This window comes from Mixophyes fleayi, chromosome 5, assembly GCF_038048845.1.
Source record: "Mixophyes fleayi isolate aMixFle1 chromosome 5, aMixFle1.hap1, whole genome shotgun sequence".
NCBI classification, from domain to species: domain Eukaryota; kingdom Metazoa; phylum Chordata; class Amphibia; order Anura; family Limnodynastidae; genus Mixophyes; species Mixophyes fleayi.
The window spans coordinates 79,024,968-79,045,648 of record NC_134406.1 but is presented as its reverse complement, the minus strand read 5'-3'; the positions used below and the strand labels follow the sequence as shown (position 1 = coordinate 79,045,648).

At 38.0% G+C, this 20,681-nt stretch overlaps 1 protein-coding gene across 1 annotated transcript in view; it reads left to right on the top strand.

The window, feature by feature from the left end:
* Nucleotides 1-20,681, top strand: part of CPNE4 (copine 4) — a 339,071-nt gene that overhangs the window by 214,180 nt on the left and 104,210 nt on the right. The window contains exons 5-7 of the mRNA XM_075212441.1: nt 505-579; nt 3,169-3,252; nt 15,096-15,185. Coding sequence (XP_075068542.1) covers nt 505-579; nt 3,169-3,252; nt 15,096-15,185 — 249 coding nt within the window. The remainder of the gene's footprint in view (nt 1-504; nt 580-3,168; nt 3,253-15,095; nt 15,186-20,681) is intronic.

The following is a 20,681-nucleotide window of genomic DNA, read 5'->3' as shown; positions in this document are numbered from 1 at the left end:
ATTCTGTTAGCCTCACCAGTAATTTATTCCCCACCAACACCTCCTCTGTGAATTATCCCCCTTCCTCCTCTAGAATTCACCCCCCTCACACTTCCCTGTACTTTATTTACTCCTCCTTTACTTACACTTCCATATTCAGTCTACCACTATCCTGCCATCCACGCAGTGATTTATTTACCCCACAACTCTTACCCTCCGCTGCTATGTCTAACCTTGTAGGGCTGGTAGTGGAGGGGGATGCAACTCTCTGTGGTGATGTGATCATACACATCACATGTGTAATAAAACACTGTGTTAAGTGACATTAAATTGAAAACTGCAATTGTATTTCATTTTATGTAACATTTAAAAATCAATAATAATTTTATAATCGTTTTAATAATTTTATACTTACATTTAATACTATCTTATACTTATATTTTAAACTCATTTGAAAACCTTCTCCTTTTTGATACTGTACATATAACACAAACTGTATATAAAGAGAATCACTGATTCTTTTAGGTGATAGCGGAAGAATTATCTGGAAATGATGACTATGTTGAACTTTCCTTCAGTGCACGGAAACTAGACGACAAGGTAAATGCTGTTTTTGAATGTTATTGTAGAATCCAATAAAACGTGCAAGTCCTAGCATGATTTTACTTTAAATGTTAATGTTATCACAGTTTAATGTTGTGAAATAATTAAAGAGCGCAGGTCAATGCCAGTCCTTTCTTACCCTTTGGAATGTGACTGAAAATGCATAAACTAGTTTACAGATGGAACAGAGTTTATTGCAATAAAGACAGCAAAATGGCACAGACTCGTGCAATAAACTACAATAGCCAAGCATAATTTTAGAATGTGTGTGTGTAAACAATTGTCCCAAACATATAGCATATAATAGCTATTCCAATCCCCCGATCTATATTTTCCAATACATACTGTTATGTGGTGAAATCTGAAACCAAATGCCTTATAAAAACATAGTAAGCTTTGTAAACAACATTCCTTGGAGTGGGTTTTAAGGCCAACATTATAATATATATATATATATATATATATATATATATATATATACATATATATATATATACATATATAATGTAGGGATGTGCACCGGCCACTTTTGGTGTCTCGTGTTTTGTGTTTTGGATTCGGATTTGCTTGAGGTTTTGGGTTCGGATTTGTTTCGCAAAACACCTGACGAAAGGTTTTGGTTCGGATTTAAGGTTTTGGATTTATTTTGAAAAGCACAGCACAGCACAGCACAGCACAAGATATAGCAGGACAGAGGACCACCTAACACACCCTCCCTCTACCCTGATCAATGCCCGAGTGAAGATGGCGGCGACTAGCGGGGAATTTATAGGATCCGAGTATCGCGAGATCCGACAGCGGGATTATGACTCAGAGCCTCGGTTTCAGTTTTGCAATTGGTGGGAATACCCGGATCTGTCTCGGATCCGGCTCGGATCGCCAACGTTCGGGTGGGCTCGGATTTCAGATATCCGAGCCCGCTCATCTCTAATATAATGTTATGGTTTATGAAGTGATTACCAAGGTTTTGGGGATTCTTTACTCAGTTAAAATTTATTTTGAAACTGTGCACATGCATCTTTCTTTGTCTGTGTTTTTACAATGAGGAAGGTCTATTGTACTGGGACCATATGGGTGGCAATGTTGCTACTCCAGGCACCAAATCCTATTAATTATACGTAGCCTTAACAATCAGTTGGGTCAAGAAGATCTGAAAGCCTTTAGCAGGAGGGAGATGTGCTTTTTTGTGCACTCCACCAGGCCTGCACTTGGGACTTAATTTCACTACAGCACAGGGAAAACACATGTGTGGTCTCTCCGTTTATGGGGGAAACCAGTATAGACTGTTTACCACTCGGGCTGGTTGAAGACTTAGGAAAGGGGCATGCTACCTGTTTTGTCATTTGTATTAAATTAATTTGTATTGATTTTTAGTTTTTTATTAAACTGTACAGCATCTGTATTCTGTGTGGTGGTAACTGGCAATCACTTTCATTTTCCAGCTTTTAAAGCACATATTTTTTTGCTCTGATGCCATTAGTCCATTGATTTAAACAGGGATTCCAAAACATTTGTTTGATTAACAAAGAACAGTACGCATGTGCTGAATATTTTTCATTCATCTAACATGCGTAGTACGATTAGGTTAAGGTGCCATCTGGTGGAAGAAAAAATGTATTGCATGGAATTTGCATGCTTTGTGAAACACACTTGGCACAATGACATGTGTTTTAAACGGTCAATGTATGAATGAAGTTGTGTTATGTTAGATTAACACTTTCTACACCTGTAGATGGATATCGTAAGAGCTAGATAGAAAAGATTTATGCAACAGTTAGTAACAGATAAATAGATGTAATAAATAGAATAAATGGTGCCCATTTCGTACAGTAATTAGGTTAAAGGTGTGTTGTACTAAAATGGCCCACGTACCAAATCAAAATATTAAAGACACATACCTGTAAACCATGTATGTATCTTTACAAAGGACTCACAAGAATGGTTGTCTCCAGGTACTTATACAAATCAAAAACATTGATCTCAGAGGGTAGTAGATACAAGTATCAATAACATAAGAGGTGAATGCATTAAAATGCAAATAAAACAAAAATACAGTTTAATACAGTAACACACCTTTAATTTTCAAACTGAATAAATGCAGTATACATTAGAAAAATAAATAGCTTCTCTGGTATCCAGATAATGGCTTTGTAAACATAGCATAGTTTTCCTGGTGTGTATAGAGCTAAATAGGAAGGCATGTATTATATTCTTCATATCTATCTATCTATCTATCTATCTATCTATCTATCTATCTATCTATCTATCTTTCCTATAACTGTGTATTAGATCTCATATCTAGCTATATCTTGTGATAGATAGAAAGACAGACAGACAGATAGATAGATAGATAGATAGATAGATAGATAGATAGATAGATAGAGAGAGAGAGAGAGATACTCAGAAAATCACAGCTGAAGTGTAACATTGAGTAAAATTTGATATTTTTAAAGTTAAAATAAGACTGGCAGCTTAACAAATCGAACAATAATTGAATCTCCCATTTCAATCAACGGTGACAGAAGAGATGTAAACAGACAAAATAGGATCTGCCAATCCATTTAACTGAATAACATTGCATTTCAGGATTTTTTCAGCAAGTCCGATCCATTCTTGGAAACGTTCAGAATGAATGATGATGGCACACAGCAGCTGGTTCACAGAACTGAGGTAAGAATGGTAATACAAACTGAATCTTAAAATGGAAACATAACATGGGCCAGCGTAACGTAGAGTAGCTTCTGTCGTCACTTGTATGACAGGTTAATTTCAAGTTCTTTATGTTTGTAATTGCTATTCTTTTTTGTTGTCAGAAACATATGGTACATACAAATTGCTACTTTGTTTTCTCATTTAAAACATTAACATACAAAGTAGCATCTGTTTCTAACTTGTCAAATTCACTGCACCGCTTACTAAAATAGGCCCCCAGCAGATATTCATAATAGGATAAATCCTCAGATGTGATGCTGGTTGTCTTCAACTGTATTTCCCTAATTAAGGTCTCGTTTAGAGGTTGATGCCACAAAATATGTGTGTGCGTACAAGTATATGTTGAGTCAAAAACATCTCAAGACACAGTCAACTCAAAACACAGCAGTATTTTTACATCAAACGTACAAATGTGTACATTAACCCCCAACATTAGAGTAGAGATGCTGCTTGACAGTGTGTTATAAATGTAAAAAAAAAATGACCATTTACCGTACTATAAATCAATGGAACTCTTCTGTCCTACAGTAGTTCCAATGGAAGTGCAAATATGTATTCCTAATAGACAGCTGTGATTTGACATAATATGGTGATTTGTGGTCAAAGTGGAAATTTAGAAGTTACGCTATGGAAATGTGGAAGTGGTGGTATGGAAAATATAAGTGAATGAAATTTGATAGTATTACAGTGAAAGCAGTAGGAGAAGTGGTAGTATGTCATACCACTGTATACCAGCCACTGGTGGTACTAATAAATTATTAACAGCTAGAGGTTTTACTATGCAACAGTCAATAAAGTAGTGTCAGCTGGTAGGTTTACTAGTAATAGCCAATAAGAAGCTGCTAGATAACACTGCTGATATCATCATTATCATCATCATCATGTTTCTTTACACCGGACCTCCAGTACCTGCGCAATATACACCTCCTAAGAAGCACACCAGGGGATGCATCCAACTCTCACTAGGGTCGTGTTTCCAGGGGGCATGCTACACTTACATGACATACCCTTCCTATAAACAACTTATGCTTGTCCACCCCCATTACACCTCTCCAGCCGTAAGGGGCCACAAGTGCAAAATATGCACAAATCTAGATAAGGGTGCATTTTGTTACAAGTGCACAGTACGGACATGTATATAGTCATGGCAAAAAAATTGCATACATTCACATCTAAATGAGGCCTATAATGTCCATGCACCCTAGCATACATGTCTAGCATATCCCGCGTGTCATAGTCAGCAGATGTTATGTTCTGATGGTTACTATATAAAACAACATAAAAAAAGCAGGTCCCATTCTGCATAGTTGGCAACATTTTAAAATAATATCCAAGGACACATTTCTGTTAAGCAGGTGCATTTAAACAATTCGCACATTGTACTGTTTAGCAGACCTTTGTGGACTTAACTGAATTTGGTTATAATGCAATTTTTTGAATGATAATTGCTAATCTTTAATGAAATAAGCCAAATACAATAATTCAATAAAACATTAATGTATAAAGCCTAGAGAATAATAATGTCCACTGACAGTTACTTATTAGATGTAAAATAAGAGAAGTCATTCTGTACAGTGAAATATTGAAAAACAATGACATACTTTAATTCCTGGGACGGTCCCTGGAAATTAGGGACAGCTGGTGCCTAGTATACAAATCAGAGGCTCATTCTGGAGACCAGTATAGAGAGCAGAGCCCCCTGTGGTGTCCAGTAAACAAAGCAATGCAAATCCAACACTGATATCACTTGTCTGGCACTTCCACAAGTTGTATTGTTGTTTAATTCAGCCATCTCCATTATACAGCTGTTGCCTACACCTCTTTATGGTACTGCAGTTGGTTGTCCCATCCAGAACTATAGTCAGTTTACTGGATTTTTTAGCAATTTTTTTTTTTCAATTAACTTCTATTTAACTATCCCCAAAACATAGATTTGTGAAATTATTTTTAGTTGTAACATTTTAAACTAAACAATTATGCTTTTCAAATGTTACCAGTAGATTGTTTTTATAAAGGAATTTGTATTTCAGGGATAGTGGTCCTTGCATTTTCTGCTTCGTAGAGCTGGCTGTATTTGTAGAATAACTGTAAGAGTTACTATGCTGATGAAATCCTTGTCTGTCATAACATCTCTCAGTGTGATACTCTGTAACTGCTCTCCCACTCTGCCTTCTTATTTCATTGCACACATCAAGTCAAATCATTTACAAGTCAATGATACACAACAGCCTTCTCACTCTGACATAAATAACATTGGTGAGGAACTTACATATTACCCGTACTGATAGACAGGATATCTAATGATGTTCTTCATATTCTCATTAATATTTAAATGTTCTACTTGTGAGGACACAGAACACAGCTGTATTCTGGTGCTTAATGTACCTGTAATAATGATTTCATGACCATGGAAATTAAATTACTCTGTGAACAACCTATTGAATATATTGTTACACTGCATGGCTACTAATTAATGTTACTTTTCAGATGTGTTTATTCAGGAAAAATATTTTACTAGGCGATACACCTGTCAAACCGTAACGCATCAATTATTTAAAGTGTTTAAAGACCTACAGCAAACCTACAGTTTGGGTTATGTTAATCCCCATCTCCACCCTCCACACTTGCCTGCACTCAGTGTAAATCTGTATCTGACTGTCTGTTAGTTGATCTGACTGGTCAAGTCATTGCCTGATTCAAAATGATTGATGTGTAAAAGGTGGAACTTTAAAGAAATTTTTGAATGAACATCTCCTTTTATCATTGTCAGAATGTTTTAGAACATTAAGTGATATATGCAAAATTCCTTTAAAGCCCCCAACTCACAGAATTTTATACTTAACATTTGTTACGGTCACTGAGGGCAACTATCAATCATGATTGCTCAGGCCTTCCCGAGGCGTGGAGTCTAACAGACCCTCCGGTGTTCACCAAGAACTGCCACAAGGCAGGATGGATTTTGTTGTTGCAAGTCCGCAGGTCACGACCCTCAGGTTAGACCCTTTATGTGAAAGGGTAGATGGACTGATGCAGCTGAATAAACACAGGCAGGTTCAGAGGTTGTGGTCAGTATACCATGCCGGGTCGAATACTCTCTGAGGTACATGGATCCGAGGACAATCCAGAAAGCAAGGTCAGTGAACAAGCCGGGTCGGATACACACTGACGAAAGCAGCACAAGGGTTAATCCAGGAAATGTAGTCAGACAAGCCAGGCAAAATTCACTTGCAGCCGGGAACAGGAAAGTACGCAGGAGCCAGAAGCAGTGGTTGGCAGCCTCTTGCTCTTACACAGCGTGTCAGAGTGGATCTCATATAGTGCAAGGAGCTTCAAACTCCCCGCCTAGAGTCACATGATTGCAGCACCAAGCAGGAAGTAAACAAGAGAGTCCTGTGACCTCTAGTGAAAACGCTTCAGAAGATCATAAGCGTGAAGGTCTCTAGCAGGAATCCAAAAGCATTATTCTGGGCCATATGCCTTCCAGTCCACCAAGAATTGAAGAGAACCTTTCGAGATACGGAAGTTAAGAATCTCATTAACTTCGTATTCTTACTGGTCTTGTACAGAGACAGCCGAAGGAGGTTTCCTAGTGGAGGAAAATGTATTAATAAGCAATGGTTTCAAAAGCAAAATGTGAAATACATTGGGAATTCTTAAGGTAAGGGGTAATTTTAAAATAAATGCCAAAGGATTGACGACTTCCAGGATTTTGAAGGGTTCAATAAAATGTGGGGCAAATTTTCTGGAAGGTACTTGAAGATGAAGGTTCTGAGTGGACAATCATACTTTGTCTCCAGGGGCAAGTAGGGGGTAGGATGTTTTTTTTTATCAAAAAATCTCTTGCCAAATTGGGAGCAAGGATCAAATTTTGTTTAACTTGCGACCACTCTGAGGAGAAGTTTTGGAAAAGGATATCCACGTCAGGAACTCCCGAAGTCGGAAGATCAGAAAGTAAAGTACGTTTTGGATGAAAGCCTCGGAGAGCAAAGAGAGGAGAAACTGAATCGAACTCTGCCCAAGTCAATAAGTCGACCCAGTTGTCCTGTTTAGCAGAGATATAACATCTGAGGAACTTCTCCATTTCTTGATTAGTCCTCTCAGTGAGACCATTGGTTTGTGGATGATAGACGGAAGAGAAATATAGCTTGATGCCACAAGCACAACAGAAAGCTTTCCAAAATCTGGCTACGAACTGGGACTCACAGTCAGAAATAATCTCATCAGGACATCCATGTAACCGGAAAATCTCCTTGATAAATAATTGAGTCAAGGTAGAAGCTGCAGGTAAGCCTTTTAAGGGTACAAAGAGCAGTATTAGAGATACAATCTGTGATGACCCAAACAGCAGAACATCCCTTGGAAGACGGTAAGTCAGTAATGAAGTTACTCCAGGGACAATCAGGAATGGGAAGAGGATGCAACAGGCCATAAGTAGACTGTCTGGGGACCTTATTCTGAGCAGATACAGGACATACTCCTGGACGTCGGACTGCAGGGAATGCCAAAAGTATCTTTGGGATACTAGCTCCTTGGTCTTCTTAATTCCGGAGTGACTGGCATAGTGAGAGGTGTGAGCCAATTTACCACACAGGTGAGACGGTATGAAGGTCTTCCCATGAGGAATTTCCAAGTCTGTGGGTGTAGTAGCTAAAAATACATTCAGGAACTAGAATGTCTATGCTTATATTGTTCCTCCAAATCAGTAGAGTCAAATGAGTGGTAGAGCATCTGTTTTCTTGTTCTTTGACTCAGGTGATGCAGATATTGAAGCGGGTGAAAAATACAAAACCATTTAGGTTGCCGTGTGCTCAGGCAGGTCGCTGATTGTAGATATAAAACATTCTTATGATATGTGTAGATTGTCACAGGAAATTGAGTTCCTTCTAAACGAAATCTCCACTCCTTCAGTGCTATCTTAATAGCAAGAAGATCCATATCAACAGTACCATAATTTCTCTCTGCAGAAGCCAGCCTTGGAGAGAAAATTCCACACGGAAATAATTTCCCAGAGAAGGATTTCTGAGACAAGACAACTCCAACCCCGACAGAGGATGCATATACTTCTAGGTAGAAAGGAAGGGTGGTATCTGGCTGTCTTAGAATATGAGCAGAGGTAAATGCCTCTTTGAGTAAGCCAAAAGCCTTAACAGCTTCGGATGGCCAATGTTTGGAATTAGCAGACTTCTTGGTTAAAGCGGTAATTGGAGCAACCAAAGAAGATAATCCCCTAATAAATTGTCTGTAATAATTGGCGAATCCTAAAAAATGCTGGACAGCTTTGAGACTGATGGGTTGTGGACTTTAGTTTCTCAGGATCCATTTGAAGTCCGGAGCCTGACACTATATAGCCAAAAAAAGAAAGCTGATTCTTTTCAAAAACACATTTTTCTATCTTACAGAATAATTGATGTTGCCGGTAAATATGAGAATATCATCCAAATAGATGACCATGAAACGATACAGGATGTCTCTGAAGATACCATTAATAACATTTTGGAACACCGCAGGTGCATTACAAAACCCGAAGGGCATCATTAAATACTCAAAGTGACTGTCGTGAGTATTAAAAGCTGTTTTCCACTTATCTTCTTGATACGAATTAGATTGTAGGTGCCTCTGAGGTCCAACTTGGTAAAGATGGTGACCGTAGCGTAATGAATACCTATTCTTAATGATGATGGCGTTAGGACCCCAATAATGAATGCTGGGGCAGATCCCTTCATCTGTCTTTTTGACAAAATGGAATCCTGCTCAAGCAGGAGAGGAAGCTTTTCTTATAAAATCCGTTTTAAGTTGTCCTTGATGTACACAGACATAGCCTGTGATTAAGGTAAGGACAAGGGGTAGATGCAACCCCAAGGAGGAGACTTGTCTGGTAATTGTTCGATAGTACAGTCCCAGGGCCCATACGGGGGTAACTTGGAAGCTTCCTGCTCACAAAATATGTCAGAGTATGCTGCATAATGTGTTGGAATATCCAAAGATGCTGTAGGTGAGGATGAGGAATCCTTCTCAAGCAACTGCATCTTCTGAAGGCAAAGAGAGTGGCAGTTGGGTCCCCAGGAAAATACTTAAGCTTTCTGTCAATCTAGTACCGGAGAATGAAGTCTGAACCAGGAAAGACCCAAGACCAGAGGATTTATGGCTTTAGGAATCACTAGGAAAGATATAATCTCGGTATGCAGTGCTCCTATTTGGAGAGACAGAGAAACTGTTTGGAATCTAATGGACCACCCTCAATCCTACAGCCGTCAATAGGTTGACCCAGTGAAACCGTGGGTATGGACAGCTTCGCTGCCGTAGCAGCAGATATAAGATTCCCATCGGCACTGGAATCGATGAGTACAGGTAGGGAAACCTGTTGATTGGCATAACGAAGAAGTACACTAATAGAAAAGTTAGTATCACTCTGAGAAAATTCATCCATACCTAATCCGGCCTCTCTAGAGCCGGTTAGGCTTTTCCATTTCCCGAGCGCTGTGTCGGGAGTGTTCTCTCTCTTGATTCCTCTTCCTAAAATCGATATCATTTTGATTGCGCACAGACATAAGAGCATCAAGGGAGACAGGAAGTTCACAACCTGCAAATTCATCCTTAATCCAATTGGTTAATCCCTGCCAAAACGTGGGTACAAGAGCTTCATTGTTCTACTGTAACTCAGCAGCCAAGTACGGATTTGAATAGCGTACTGACCGAGAGGGAGCAATCCCTGATGTAAGTGAAGAGAACCAGAAGCTGCGCTAGAAACCCAACCAGGGATCATCATCAAATTTAGAAGGATCAGGAACCTGGAGATGGGATGCCATGGCTTAGGTCACTGCAGGAGCTTGCGTTGGAAGCGAAGTAGCTTGTTAAGCCAAGGTGTTATGCAGCGTATCCAGGTAAGTAGAGAGACCCGGAAGGTGTTTTAGAAGTTAGGCTTGATTCTTCTCTTGCTCTTCTACCCAACTGATAAGATGCTCCAGAAGATCTTGCGGAGGAGGTTTGCCGGATCCCTCCATCATTTGGTGAACGCAAACTGTTACAGTCCTGAAGGCAACTATAAACCAGGATTGGCGCAGGTCTTTCTGAGGTGCGGAACCCCCGATCTTCACCAACAGCTGCCAAAAGGCAGGATGGATTTTGCTGCCGGGAGTCTGCAGGTCACGGCCATCAGGGTAGCCCCTTTATTTGATAGAGGGTAGATGGTCAGATGCAGCAGGATAAACACAGGCAGGTGTTCAATATACCAAACCAGGTTGGATACACTCTGGGGTACATGGAGTCGAGAACAATCCAGAAAGCGAGGTCAGTGAACAAGCCGGATCGGATACACACTGAGGAACGTGGTGACAAGGACATCCCAGAAAGCGCGATCAGTAAACAAGTCGAGTCGGATGCACACTGAAGAATGCAGCACAACAGTTAATCCAGGAAACATAGTAAGACAAGAAAGGAGAAATTCACTAGAAGCCAACAACCAGAAAGGACAGCGGGAGCCAGAAGCAGGGGTTAGCCACCTGTTGTTCTGACACAGACAGTGTGTCAGAGTGGATTTTATATAGTGCCAGGAGTTTCAACTCCCCGCTCAGAGTCACACGATTGCAGCACCAAGCAGGAAGTAAACAAAAGAGTGCTGTAATCAGGAGCATGGAGCAGGTAAGTTTCTCACAAGAGTATCCCCTGATCCTTCCTTCATCTTCCTTAATATTTCTTTCCTAGACTTGAGAAAATCATCTGCCATTCAAACTACAAGCCAATTTACAAAAAAAATTTAATACGAGTGCCTCAATTGTCATAGTCCACCAATTTTCATAATAAGACCTTCCCATTTGTATCGTGAGCCGTATATTTGCAATGAACGCAACTTGCTGTTTTCAGCATATCTTGTGGTTTTTTGCAATGCGCATGCTCAAAAACTAGGCACACGTAATAGCGATTAGTGTAAAGTTGTACAGATCTCAGACGTTTCGACCAGTACTTCTGACTGGGTGGCACATGGCATGAAAATGAGCATTTCAGCATTCCACAATGTCCAGTAAGAATGTGTTTAAGCAATTGTAATCAGATGCAGACCTTGCAAGCAGTCGTAAATATCCTGATACAGGCATTTCTTTTGAACCTGTTCAAACCTGGTGCAATACTAGTGATGATGATACAAAAGCTGACAGTCAAACACAGGATAGTGAGGTCGACCTGCGGTTACATGATTGTGGAATTTCTTACATAGCTAAAATCAGTATTTTCAACCATAAATATTTTTTTTTATTCATGTCAATAATTTGAGGATGATGACTGTAGTCTTTCTACCACATCATATGCTTACACCTCAAACATACATATTTGGAGGCTGATTTGCCTAGCTCAGCATACTGCCTTAATAATAGAGCAAAGCTGTATGTGGAAAACTTTAAGACCCAAGCAAGCATCCTGAATGGAATAGAACAAAACAGAAAAAGAAGTTGAGTGAAGTTACAGAAGAGGACAGGACCTGTGTATTCAATACAAACAACTGGTGGATTAATAGTATGAGTGTAAAACTTGCTTCTTGCATTGGTGGTATCATTTCTAAATATGTACTTTCTATGGAATAATGTTTTTACACATGACGCGTCTGGGGCCAGTTTAATAAATCAGATATTTCTCCAAAGTGCAACTTCTTGCCACCTGAAGAGGCATGGTGGGGAAGGAAAAGGGTGTTCTAACATATAGCAATAGACAGTAAGGGCATGTTCAAGCGGGTGGTCAGGATTAGGTGTAAGTAGCAGATGATGATGACGACGACGAACTAGCGAACTGCTTGTAGTTAGAAGTTAGAAAATGATACACAGAGACCTATTGAGACTTTAGTAGCTACTCAGCTATAGATTAGAATTTGAGAGGGGGAAGAGGGGAGGCAAAGTAATGTGAGAAACAGTAGGAAAGGGAGGAGCAGAGAGACCTGACTTAATTGACAGATGTCTGTATGTGCGCAGCAAACACAGGTTTCTCCACCTAGTAATTCAAGAAATAATATCACACTTATATGCAGTAGCAGTGGAACGTTGTTTGTAGTAAGTTGTTGTGATGCTGTTGTACAAGAGCTGTAGTCTATAGCTATTGGATATGAAGATGTGATTGTTGGCCATAGAAGGCGGATGAGTGGGAGTGGAAGTAGGTTGTACCTGAAATGGAGAGCTAGGGGCCGAAAGGTAGTAACATGAGTAGTGGATGGGCGCTAATTAGCATTACGATTACTGGTGCAACCAAATAACAATGAAAATATGTTGAATTGTGCTTACTGTAAAGTGGAATGAATGAAGTTTGTTGATAGGATAAGTGTAGAAGTGGAGGAAGGTAGAGCAATAGAAATGAATGAACAGTGGAAAGAAAAGGGTTAGGTAGAGATGTGTTGGAATAGAAAGGGTAAAGATGGAAAATAGGGTCAGGATATTGGAATGAAGTACAGGGCATTGAATAGAGTGTGTGGGAGTTTTGAGGGGATATGTGTGAAAAATTAGGAGGGTATTAGTTTGTGGGAAAAGATTATGATTCAGTATTCTTATATGATAGAGGGATCTACATTTAAAATACAGTATGAGTCAAAGTAAAAGACACATCAATAATAGAGAAAAAGGTAGTAGACACATAGTAGATATAGTATGTAGATAAATAGTACATAATGGGTATTAGTGATAGATAGAATAGATAGATAGATCTATAGATAGATAGATAGATAGATAGATAGATAGATAGATAGATAGATAGATAATGAGGTATAGATATTATAATGAAAGTCTTACATATTTGTGGATAGGTGTTAGTATAACAGTGGTTAGATGGTAGGTGGAAATAAATGCGGTAAGAGATAGAGATTGGGCAATAGTGTAAGGGGATATGCTTTAAATGTATATGAAGTAGATAGGATAGGATATTAGAATATGATGTGTGCAGGAGTTGTAACAAATAGAAATAGAAGTTATAACATGAGAAATGGATGGAACAGAATTTGAAAGGTGAAGGAATGTGAAGTAGGGATATATCAGTAGGTAACAGAATCAATAAAATAAAAAAATAATTACATCAAAACAATGTTGGAATAACTACTAGTAGATGATATAATAAAAGATGAGCTAGTAGATGGGAATAACATTGAAAGTAATGTCAATAACAAAGTGAAAACAAACTGTTATACATGAATATTACGAACGTACTTCATCACTAGTGGGTTCTTTCTCAAGAATCTAATATCTAATATCTATGGACCACAGCTCCTGTACAACAGCACCACACAAAACTATTACAAGCTTTTACAAGCAGCTCTCCACGGCTATGGACAGATAGAGAGCAGCCATTCAGGTCACGGAGCTGATCCTCACTGACAGCAGAAACACTTTTACAATGCCAAAACCAGTCCCTCCTCCTCACATGCCAGCACAACTGGGGTGTAGGGTGGGCCCATAAGTCAAGGGGATGGTGCAGGGAACACTTTTCTCATGGGTCCATGCACACCCTACACCCATCTTGGATAGACTACTGCTAACAGTCCTAAAGGGGAAATTTTTACCTGTGATAGTAGCCACAATCAATAGCATGTAGCTTAACACATGACATCTCTTATATGCATGACTGCCTGGAAGTGATAGAGCAAAGGCGTGAGATGCATCTCTATGGCAGTAAAAAGGATTAAGTGATAAAACAAATTATTTATCTTCCATAAGTCTTGCTTGAAGTACAAAATACCTAAAGCCTCCTGAAAAACGGAATTGCTCAAATAGCTGCCACTGAATAAGATTCCTATGACTCATGTTTTCTTAATCAAAGCTTTCTTATGGGATGTCTCAGATGATTTATCCAAGATATATCAATTTAAAAACACAAGGGGCCTGATTCATTAAGGATCTTAACTTGAGAAACTTCTTATTTCAGTCTCCTGGACAAAACCATGTTACATTGCAAGGGGTGCAAATTAGTATTTTGTTTTGCACATAAGTTAATTACTGACTGTTTTTTCATGTTTGTCAGTTCCTCGTTGTTCTTGCATTGTGTGTTACTGAGCAGAATGCAGAATGGCAGAGTTAAAGGATTACTTACAACTAGTATATTCTTTGTAAAAATGTTTGTCTCCTCTTGTGCCTACTTGATCATATATATAGAGAGAGTAAGTTATGTCCAGGCACAGACCATTTAAGAGATGAGGGGTCAAGAATTACAAATGGAAGAATGATGATTTCACCATCATCATAGGAAGGGGTGTATTATTTTGACTTAAAGTGGGGATCACAATGCAAAATGACAACTCAATCAGTCTCAATGAGGGTTTTGTTTTACCGTCATCTGAGTCAACACACATCATTTATGACAGGTTGAACTTGTGGGAAGTATTCTTTTTCAACCGTAATAATTATGTAACTATGTATATAGTACATACATTTATATGAAACGTACAACTTTGAGAGAATGTATTGTGGCTCCTTCGTGTAACTTTTGTACACAAGGGGCAAACATCAATGCATAAGCACTGCTTACCTGTGTATGTAAATCAGCTTTTTCCATGTATCATTTTATTATATGCCATTCCATCCAACATTTAGCATTCTCTAAAGACACCAGACAGGATACCTGAAGGCATTGCACAGCATAAAAATGATTACAGAAATGATTACAGAAATGTGGCTATTGGGTATGTGAGACATTGCAACAACACATTCATTTTTCAAGCATGATACTTTTTCTCTATGTTGAACTAGTCTTTTCACATATTGTTTTCCATAATAAAAATAATAAGTTTGCCAGAATGAATTGCATGTACTGATATATTTTCCATCCACTTCCTATCATAGGTTGTCATGAATAATCTGAATCCAGTCTGGAAAACATTTAAAGTCTCAGTGAATTCCTTGTGCAGTGGTGACCATGACCGTAGGCTGAAGGTACGTGTATTGCTATATGCAGTTTTTTGCTTGGATGCGTTATCTACTCCCAACAGAGAAAGTCAGTTTGTGGTCTACACCAATACTTATGAATGCAGTCTATTAATTCACTAGTGATCTTATTTTAAAACAAAAATTGTTTTAGGTTTTAAGCATGTATAATACAAAATGTTATTAAGAGGGATAGATACTTCCGGCAGATTCACATTACTTATTACTATTGGCTCTGAGGCTCAGCAGCAACAGCCCAACTAATTGTACTGGCAGTTGTAGGTGTAACATGAGTGCATGTGAGCTGGTCATGTGATGCTCACATCAATTTATGTGACACTCTCTTCAACCAAATAACGATGCTTCTGCCGACCATCCTGATTGATAGGAATAAATAATGTGATTCAGTCATGTGTATCAGTCCACTTTTATCAGTGTATCAGTCTGCTTTAAATATGTGTATAAACTCATGTAGATTATATAGTACTGTGTTGTATTCAGACCTGAACTGTGTGTTATGTGTCCGCCGTTTAATTATTAAATCCATAATCAAAAGACAATAGTCTCTGTCCAACTTCATTAAAAGCAACAATGCCACTGTACTCTATAGTTCTATGAAAAGTCTCAAAGAAGTAGTTCATACTTCCACTGTAGCCCTGTGCTACATGTAGAAGCCAGTATATATTTTTATAATTCGGGATGTGGTACTATTTAAAAACCGGGCCTTCAGCTTTATACAGATCTGTGTGTATGTGTATACATATATATACTGTACACACACACTACTAATATTTACACTTGGACGTATTCCATGCACTACATCATAGCAAGAAGTATTGCATTTGCTAACATGTGTTGCTGAACAAGTAAATGATCTAATATGTTTACCCTGGACATTTGAATTATGCAGTGTTTAACTATTAAGGTAAATTAATTATGAATATTTGTTGTTTCCAAAGCAGTTCTATATCAGTGTTCAATACAGTATATCCATGGAAAAAGTTGAATGTGAATGATAAATGGAATGTTGTTAGCATGTCTGTATTAGTGGACAGGTCACAAAGACCAGGACTTCAGAGGATGAATTGCTGGGATGGCAGGCTGCCAGTCATTGCATCATTTTACCACATTTGTTTATGCATGCCTGAAATGGCATTAGCTGATCAAGCAAGAACATATTTACCATTTTTGCAGGTGGTACAGCTACTACATGGCCAACAGCTGAAGGAGGGGGGGGGGGCTGCTTCCCTGTCGAAGACCCATGTGTATATTTCAGTTTTTCACAATTGGGCGGTACATGGGTGCCCTTGCAAAACTTTACAATGGGACCCACTTAATACTGGACTACTGGGGGGGAAACCTGTCACTCCAACCCTTCCCAGGTATTTAGGGTAATGCCTTAGCGGTTTTCAGCACAAAGCTGTAAGGCTGTAAGAATGTTTTCTGTGCAACCTATAGAGTCACCAGACTGCACGGACCAGGGTCTAGGGTTTCTGACAATGTTAGGGGAACCCCACACTCATGGCCCCCCTCTTATTGTGGAACTTGTGTGGAATTTGGAGAAGGGGGGGAATGCTGCTATTTATTTTTATTTTTTCAAAATACTTATTTACTGTACTTTAAATAAAGTCGAGTTTTTGAAGAAACAGGACTAGTTCGCAATTTTTTTTTACCAATGGAGAATCTCTAAAATGCATCTGAATTTCAGAATCACCCAAAACAATTCACCATCTCAAGGGACAATTTAATATGCAGCCAAATGCTGTATGATATAATAGGTTAAAATTTAGAATATAATTATATAAAGCTCCAGAAATTTTGTTTGTTGTGTCTGATACCCAATTTCAGCTCAAAATTCAGAAAACGCTGTAAAATTATTCAGTGCTTGCAAATAGAAATTCACTATTATTCATGGGATCCCAGTTACTGATTCATGCAACCAATTTCCTATTGGCCATCAACAATCTGTCTGGGAGCAGCAAGAAGCAAAACACAATGGGTGAAAGCTAAGAAGGGACTAAAAAGTTACAATTATTTTTTTCTACTGTTGATGTATAAAGCTTTTAAAAGAAAAATAGCAACTGATAGGTACTTACAACCTTGTTTCTGCATAAGCCACCAATTCCCAAATTATGCAGATTTAACACATTTGAAAGGTATAATTTCTAAAGCTATCATTTTTGCTAAGTGTGCATTTAGGGAGAGTGCTCTAGGATGTATCCTGCTGTACTTTTTCCTCTGTCTAAACATTACATTAATAATGGTTGGCTGCCATATTCGCGACTGATTGGGATTTTACTGTGAAATAATTTTAAACATTAGGTGACAATGACTGAGAACTTCCATTTTGTATCTCACAAGTGTTATCAGATGCAGGTACAGTCCTACACTAGTCCTCATCATCATCACCAAGGACAAAAATGCTATATGTACAACTAACATGTTCATCTGCTTGTGTTACTTTTCAAGATTATTTTTGTATCAAAATTAATACCAGTCCTCTAGCAGTACTTTTTTGCTTTCTTCGCAAAGTAGTAAGCAAAAGAAGGTTTTCTCATGAAAGAGCTTTCTACTCAGTATATCTTCTTCCCCTATAGTTATGACATGTAGATGAAGCCAGCTTGGCAGCGAGCACACTACTCTGCACCCCAATGTTTTTTGCTTAATACATAGTGCAAAAGGCAGGTAGAAAAACATTAGAGGATCTGTAGACAGTTCTGCTTTAAAGAAAAGGGGTGAGAGACTACATTTCTCTAACTAGTTATGTAGCTCCTATAATGTATGGAATAGTCAGTGTTGTCTAAATGTATAAAATCTGAGATACACAAATAAATATAGCAAGCTCTTGGGCACAAATATAATAACTGTACAGAAGAAGAAATAAAGATTCCTGACTATTTTGACATTACATCTTATATATTTCACTGTATATCCAGATAAAGCTATAATTTAGAATTAAGTCTATAGATAAAAAGAAACTATTTTCTACACTTGTTTTGTATTCAATCTTTATACAGATGTAATAAATGTAAATATAAAGATGTGATGTTTGCAATGTAGAGTAACACTGTGGCTGGGCGTTCCAGAATGTTATGAAAAGAAACAGTGCAGCTGTGCTGATTAGAGTGCATTGACATATATATTTTCGATGTAATCTTTTCAGGCCATTAAAAGCAGCACAGGAAGGTTTGTGAATTGTTACCTTTTATTTGCTGCTGTTTTTCTGTTCAACTTTGTATCAATTCACCTCATTCTAGTGGTTATTTTTGGCGCCTGTAAATTTGTCCTCCTCTGCTCATTATCCATTGCACTAATTAAATACTCAGTCATCCTAGCACTTTCAATATGTTTATTTAATTATTATAGTTCTTAAAGCAACTGTCTCGAGACACTAATGTGACTGCCAGTTTCCATCTACACTGCACAGTTGTAGAAATTAAAAGTCTCGTTAACATAACAAGAGAACAGAATGTAAACGATTATTTAAAAGTAAACAAATGCAGTATATGCCCCAGAAAACATAAAGTATAAATACATAGTGTAAATAAATTCATATTAGATCTGTGTTTTCCTTGCTTATGAAATAATTTGCAGGACACCATTATTTGGTTTCTGCTTGTGAAAATGTGTGTTGCTTTGCTTTAGGTCTCTAAAAACCCTGGTTTTGATATGTGTTTTTTGCATACATTTTATGCTTTTTCTCCAGGTGCTTTCAGTGACAATTTGCAGAATTGACATCCATTATAGAACTATTTATGCAGGAAAAAGTTAATTCAAAGTCCAGTATACTATCACTCAGAATAGAGGAAAGTAAGCATTTATATTGTGCGACCCTGCATCTTTTTGATTAGCACAATGCACCTTTTGCCCAGTTCTCTGCACTTTCAGCCCAGCATCCAGCACATTTTCACCAACATGTTTTCCCCAGTAACCAGAATGATGAATCAGTAAGTTTACCATATCATCCTTTCACCTGAACCCTTTTGACCAGCACCCTATATCTACTGACTAGCAATGTTCATATTGGGACTAGCACCTTTTATCTACTGACCAGTAATGTTCATATTGTGACCAGCACCTATATCTACTGATCAGCAATGTGCATAGTGTGACCAGCACCTATATCTACTGATCAGCAATGTGCATAGTGTGACCAGCACCCTATATCTACTGATCAGCAATAAGCATATTGTGACCAACACCCTATATCTACTGATCAGCAATGTGCATAGTGTGACCAGCACCTATATATACTGATCAGCAATGTGCATAGTGTGACCAGCACCTATATCTACTGATCAGCAATGTGCATAGTGTGACCAGCACCTATATCTACTGATCAGCAATGTGCATAGTGTGACCAGCACCTATATCTACTGATCAGCAATGTGCATAGTGTGACCAACATACAGATCTTTTTGACCTGTACCCGGCACCTCCTCACAGTACTCAGCATCTTTTGACCAGCACTAATTACTTGCTGACTATCCACCATTTTTAAACCAATAATGCCATTACGGGGACCCCTGAGCAGTAAACGTGACTGTTTTATAGACAACAGAACCAAAAAAAATACACAAAATCCTCCCAAAAAGACCAAACACAACATCTGTAATTGGAGACAGGAATACTTATATATTTAAAAATGTTTTTATTTTATTTTTTAAGTAAGTAATGATTAGGAGGTTTAAATAAAGGACCAAAAGATCACATGTTCAGATGGTTCTATGGTGGCACGATTTGCAAAGTTACACAACTTTGGCGACACCTTTTTATGTTTACCTACAAGGTATGTCATATAACTGTCCTCTCCTTAAAATGAAGGCATATGTTTAAAAATAAACTTTTCTTTAATTCACCTATGAATCGATATGTGTTATTTTGATCTCAGCTGCCTATTAATTAATGAGCTGTTAGTTAGGGTTTTGGGACAACAGAGTTTTTTATGATTAGATCTTTGAAGAATCTGCAATAACAATACAAAATGCGTAAGGTTCTGTTCTTCATGCTGGATGATCCATAAAGGATGTGTACAACTACAAGAACTTATTGCTAAACATCCCTTATTTTATGAAACCACTGTATAAATCTACAAACCACAAACGTAAGAATTTTGGATCTTTATCCTAATTAATTGGCCTTGGTATTATTTTATCTCAATTAGCTTTTAATGGCAATATAATTACTATGTGAATGCCTTCTGTACCTTGCTGCACACATGTGACTCTGAAATCTTATTTTATATATTGCAATTTAATTGTTTTTATTAATATGTAATATATATAAAAAAAAATTGATCTTGTCAAGTCGCAGATCAGATGGGTAATTATATATTAATTAAACATATACATTTTTTTTTATTATATTTATAATAACTACTATTTCTGCTACAGTTTATTCAGCTTAAATGATCAGACTTACAGACCTGGCAAAAAATATTCACACCAATGCAGTTTTTTACTAATAATGTACCATTTCTTCCAGAAAATTGTTGAAATTAAATAA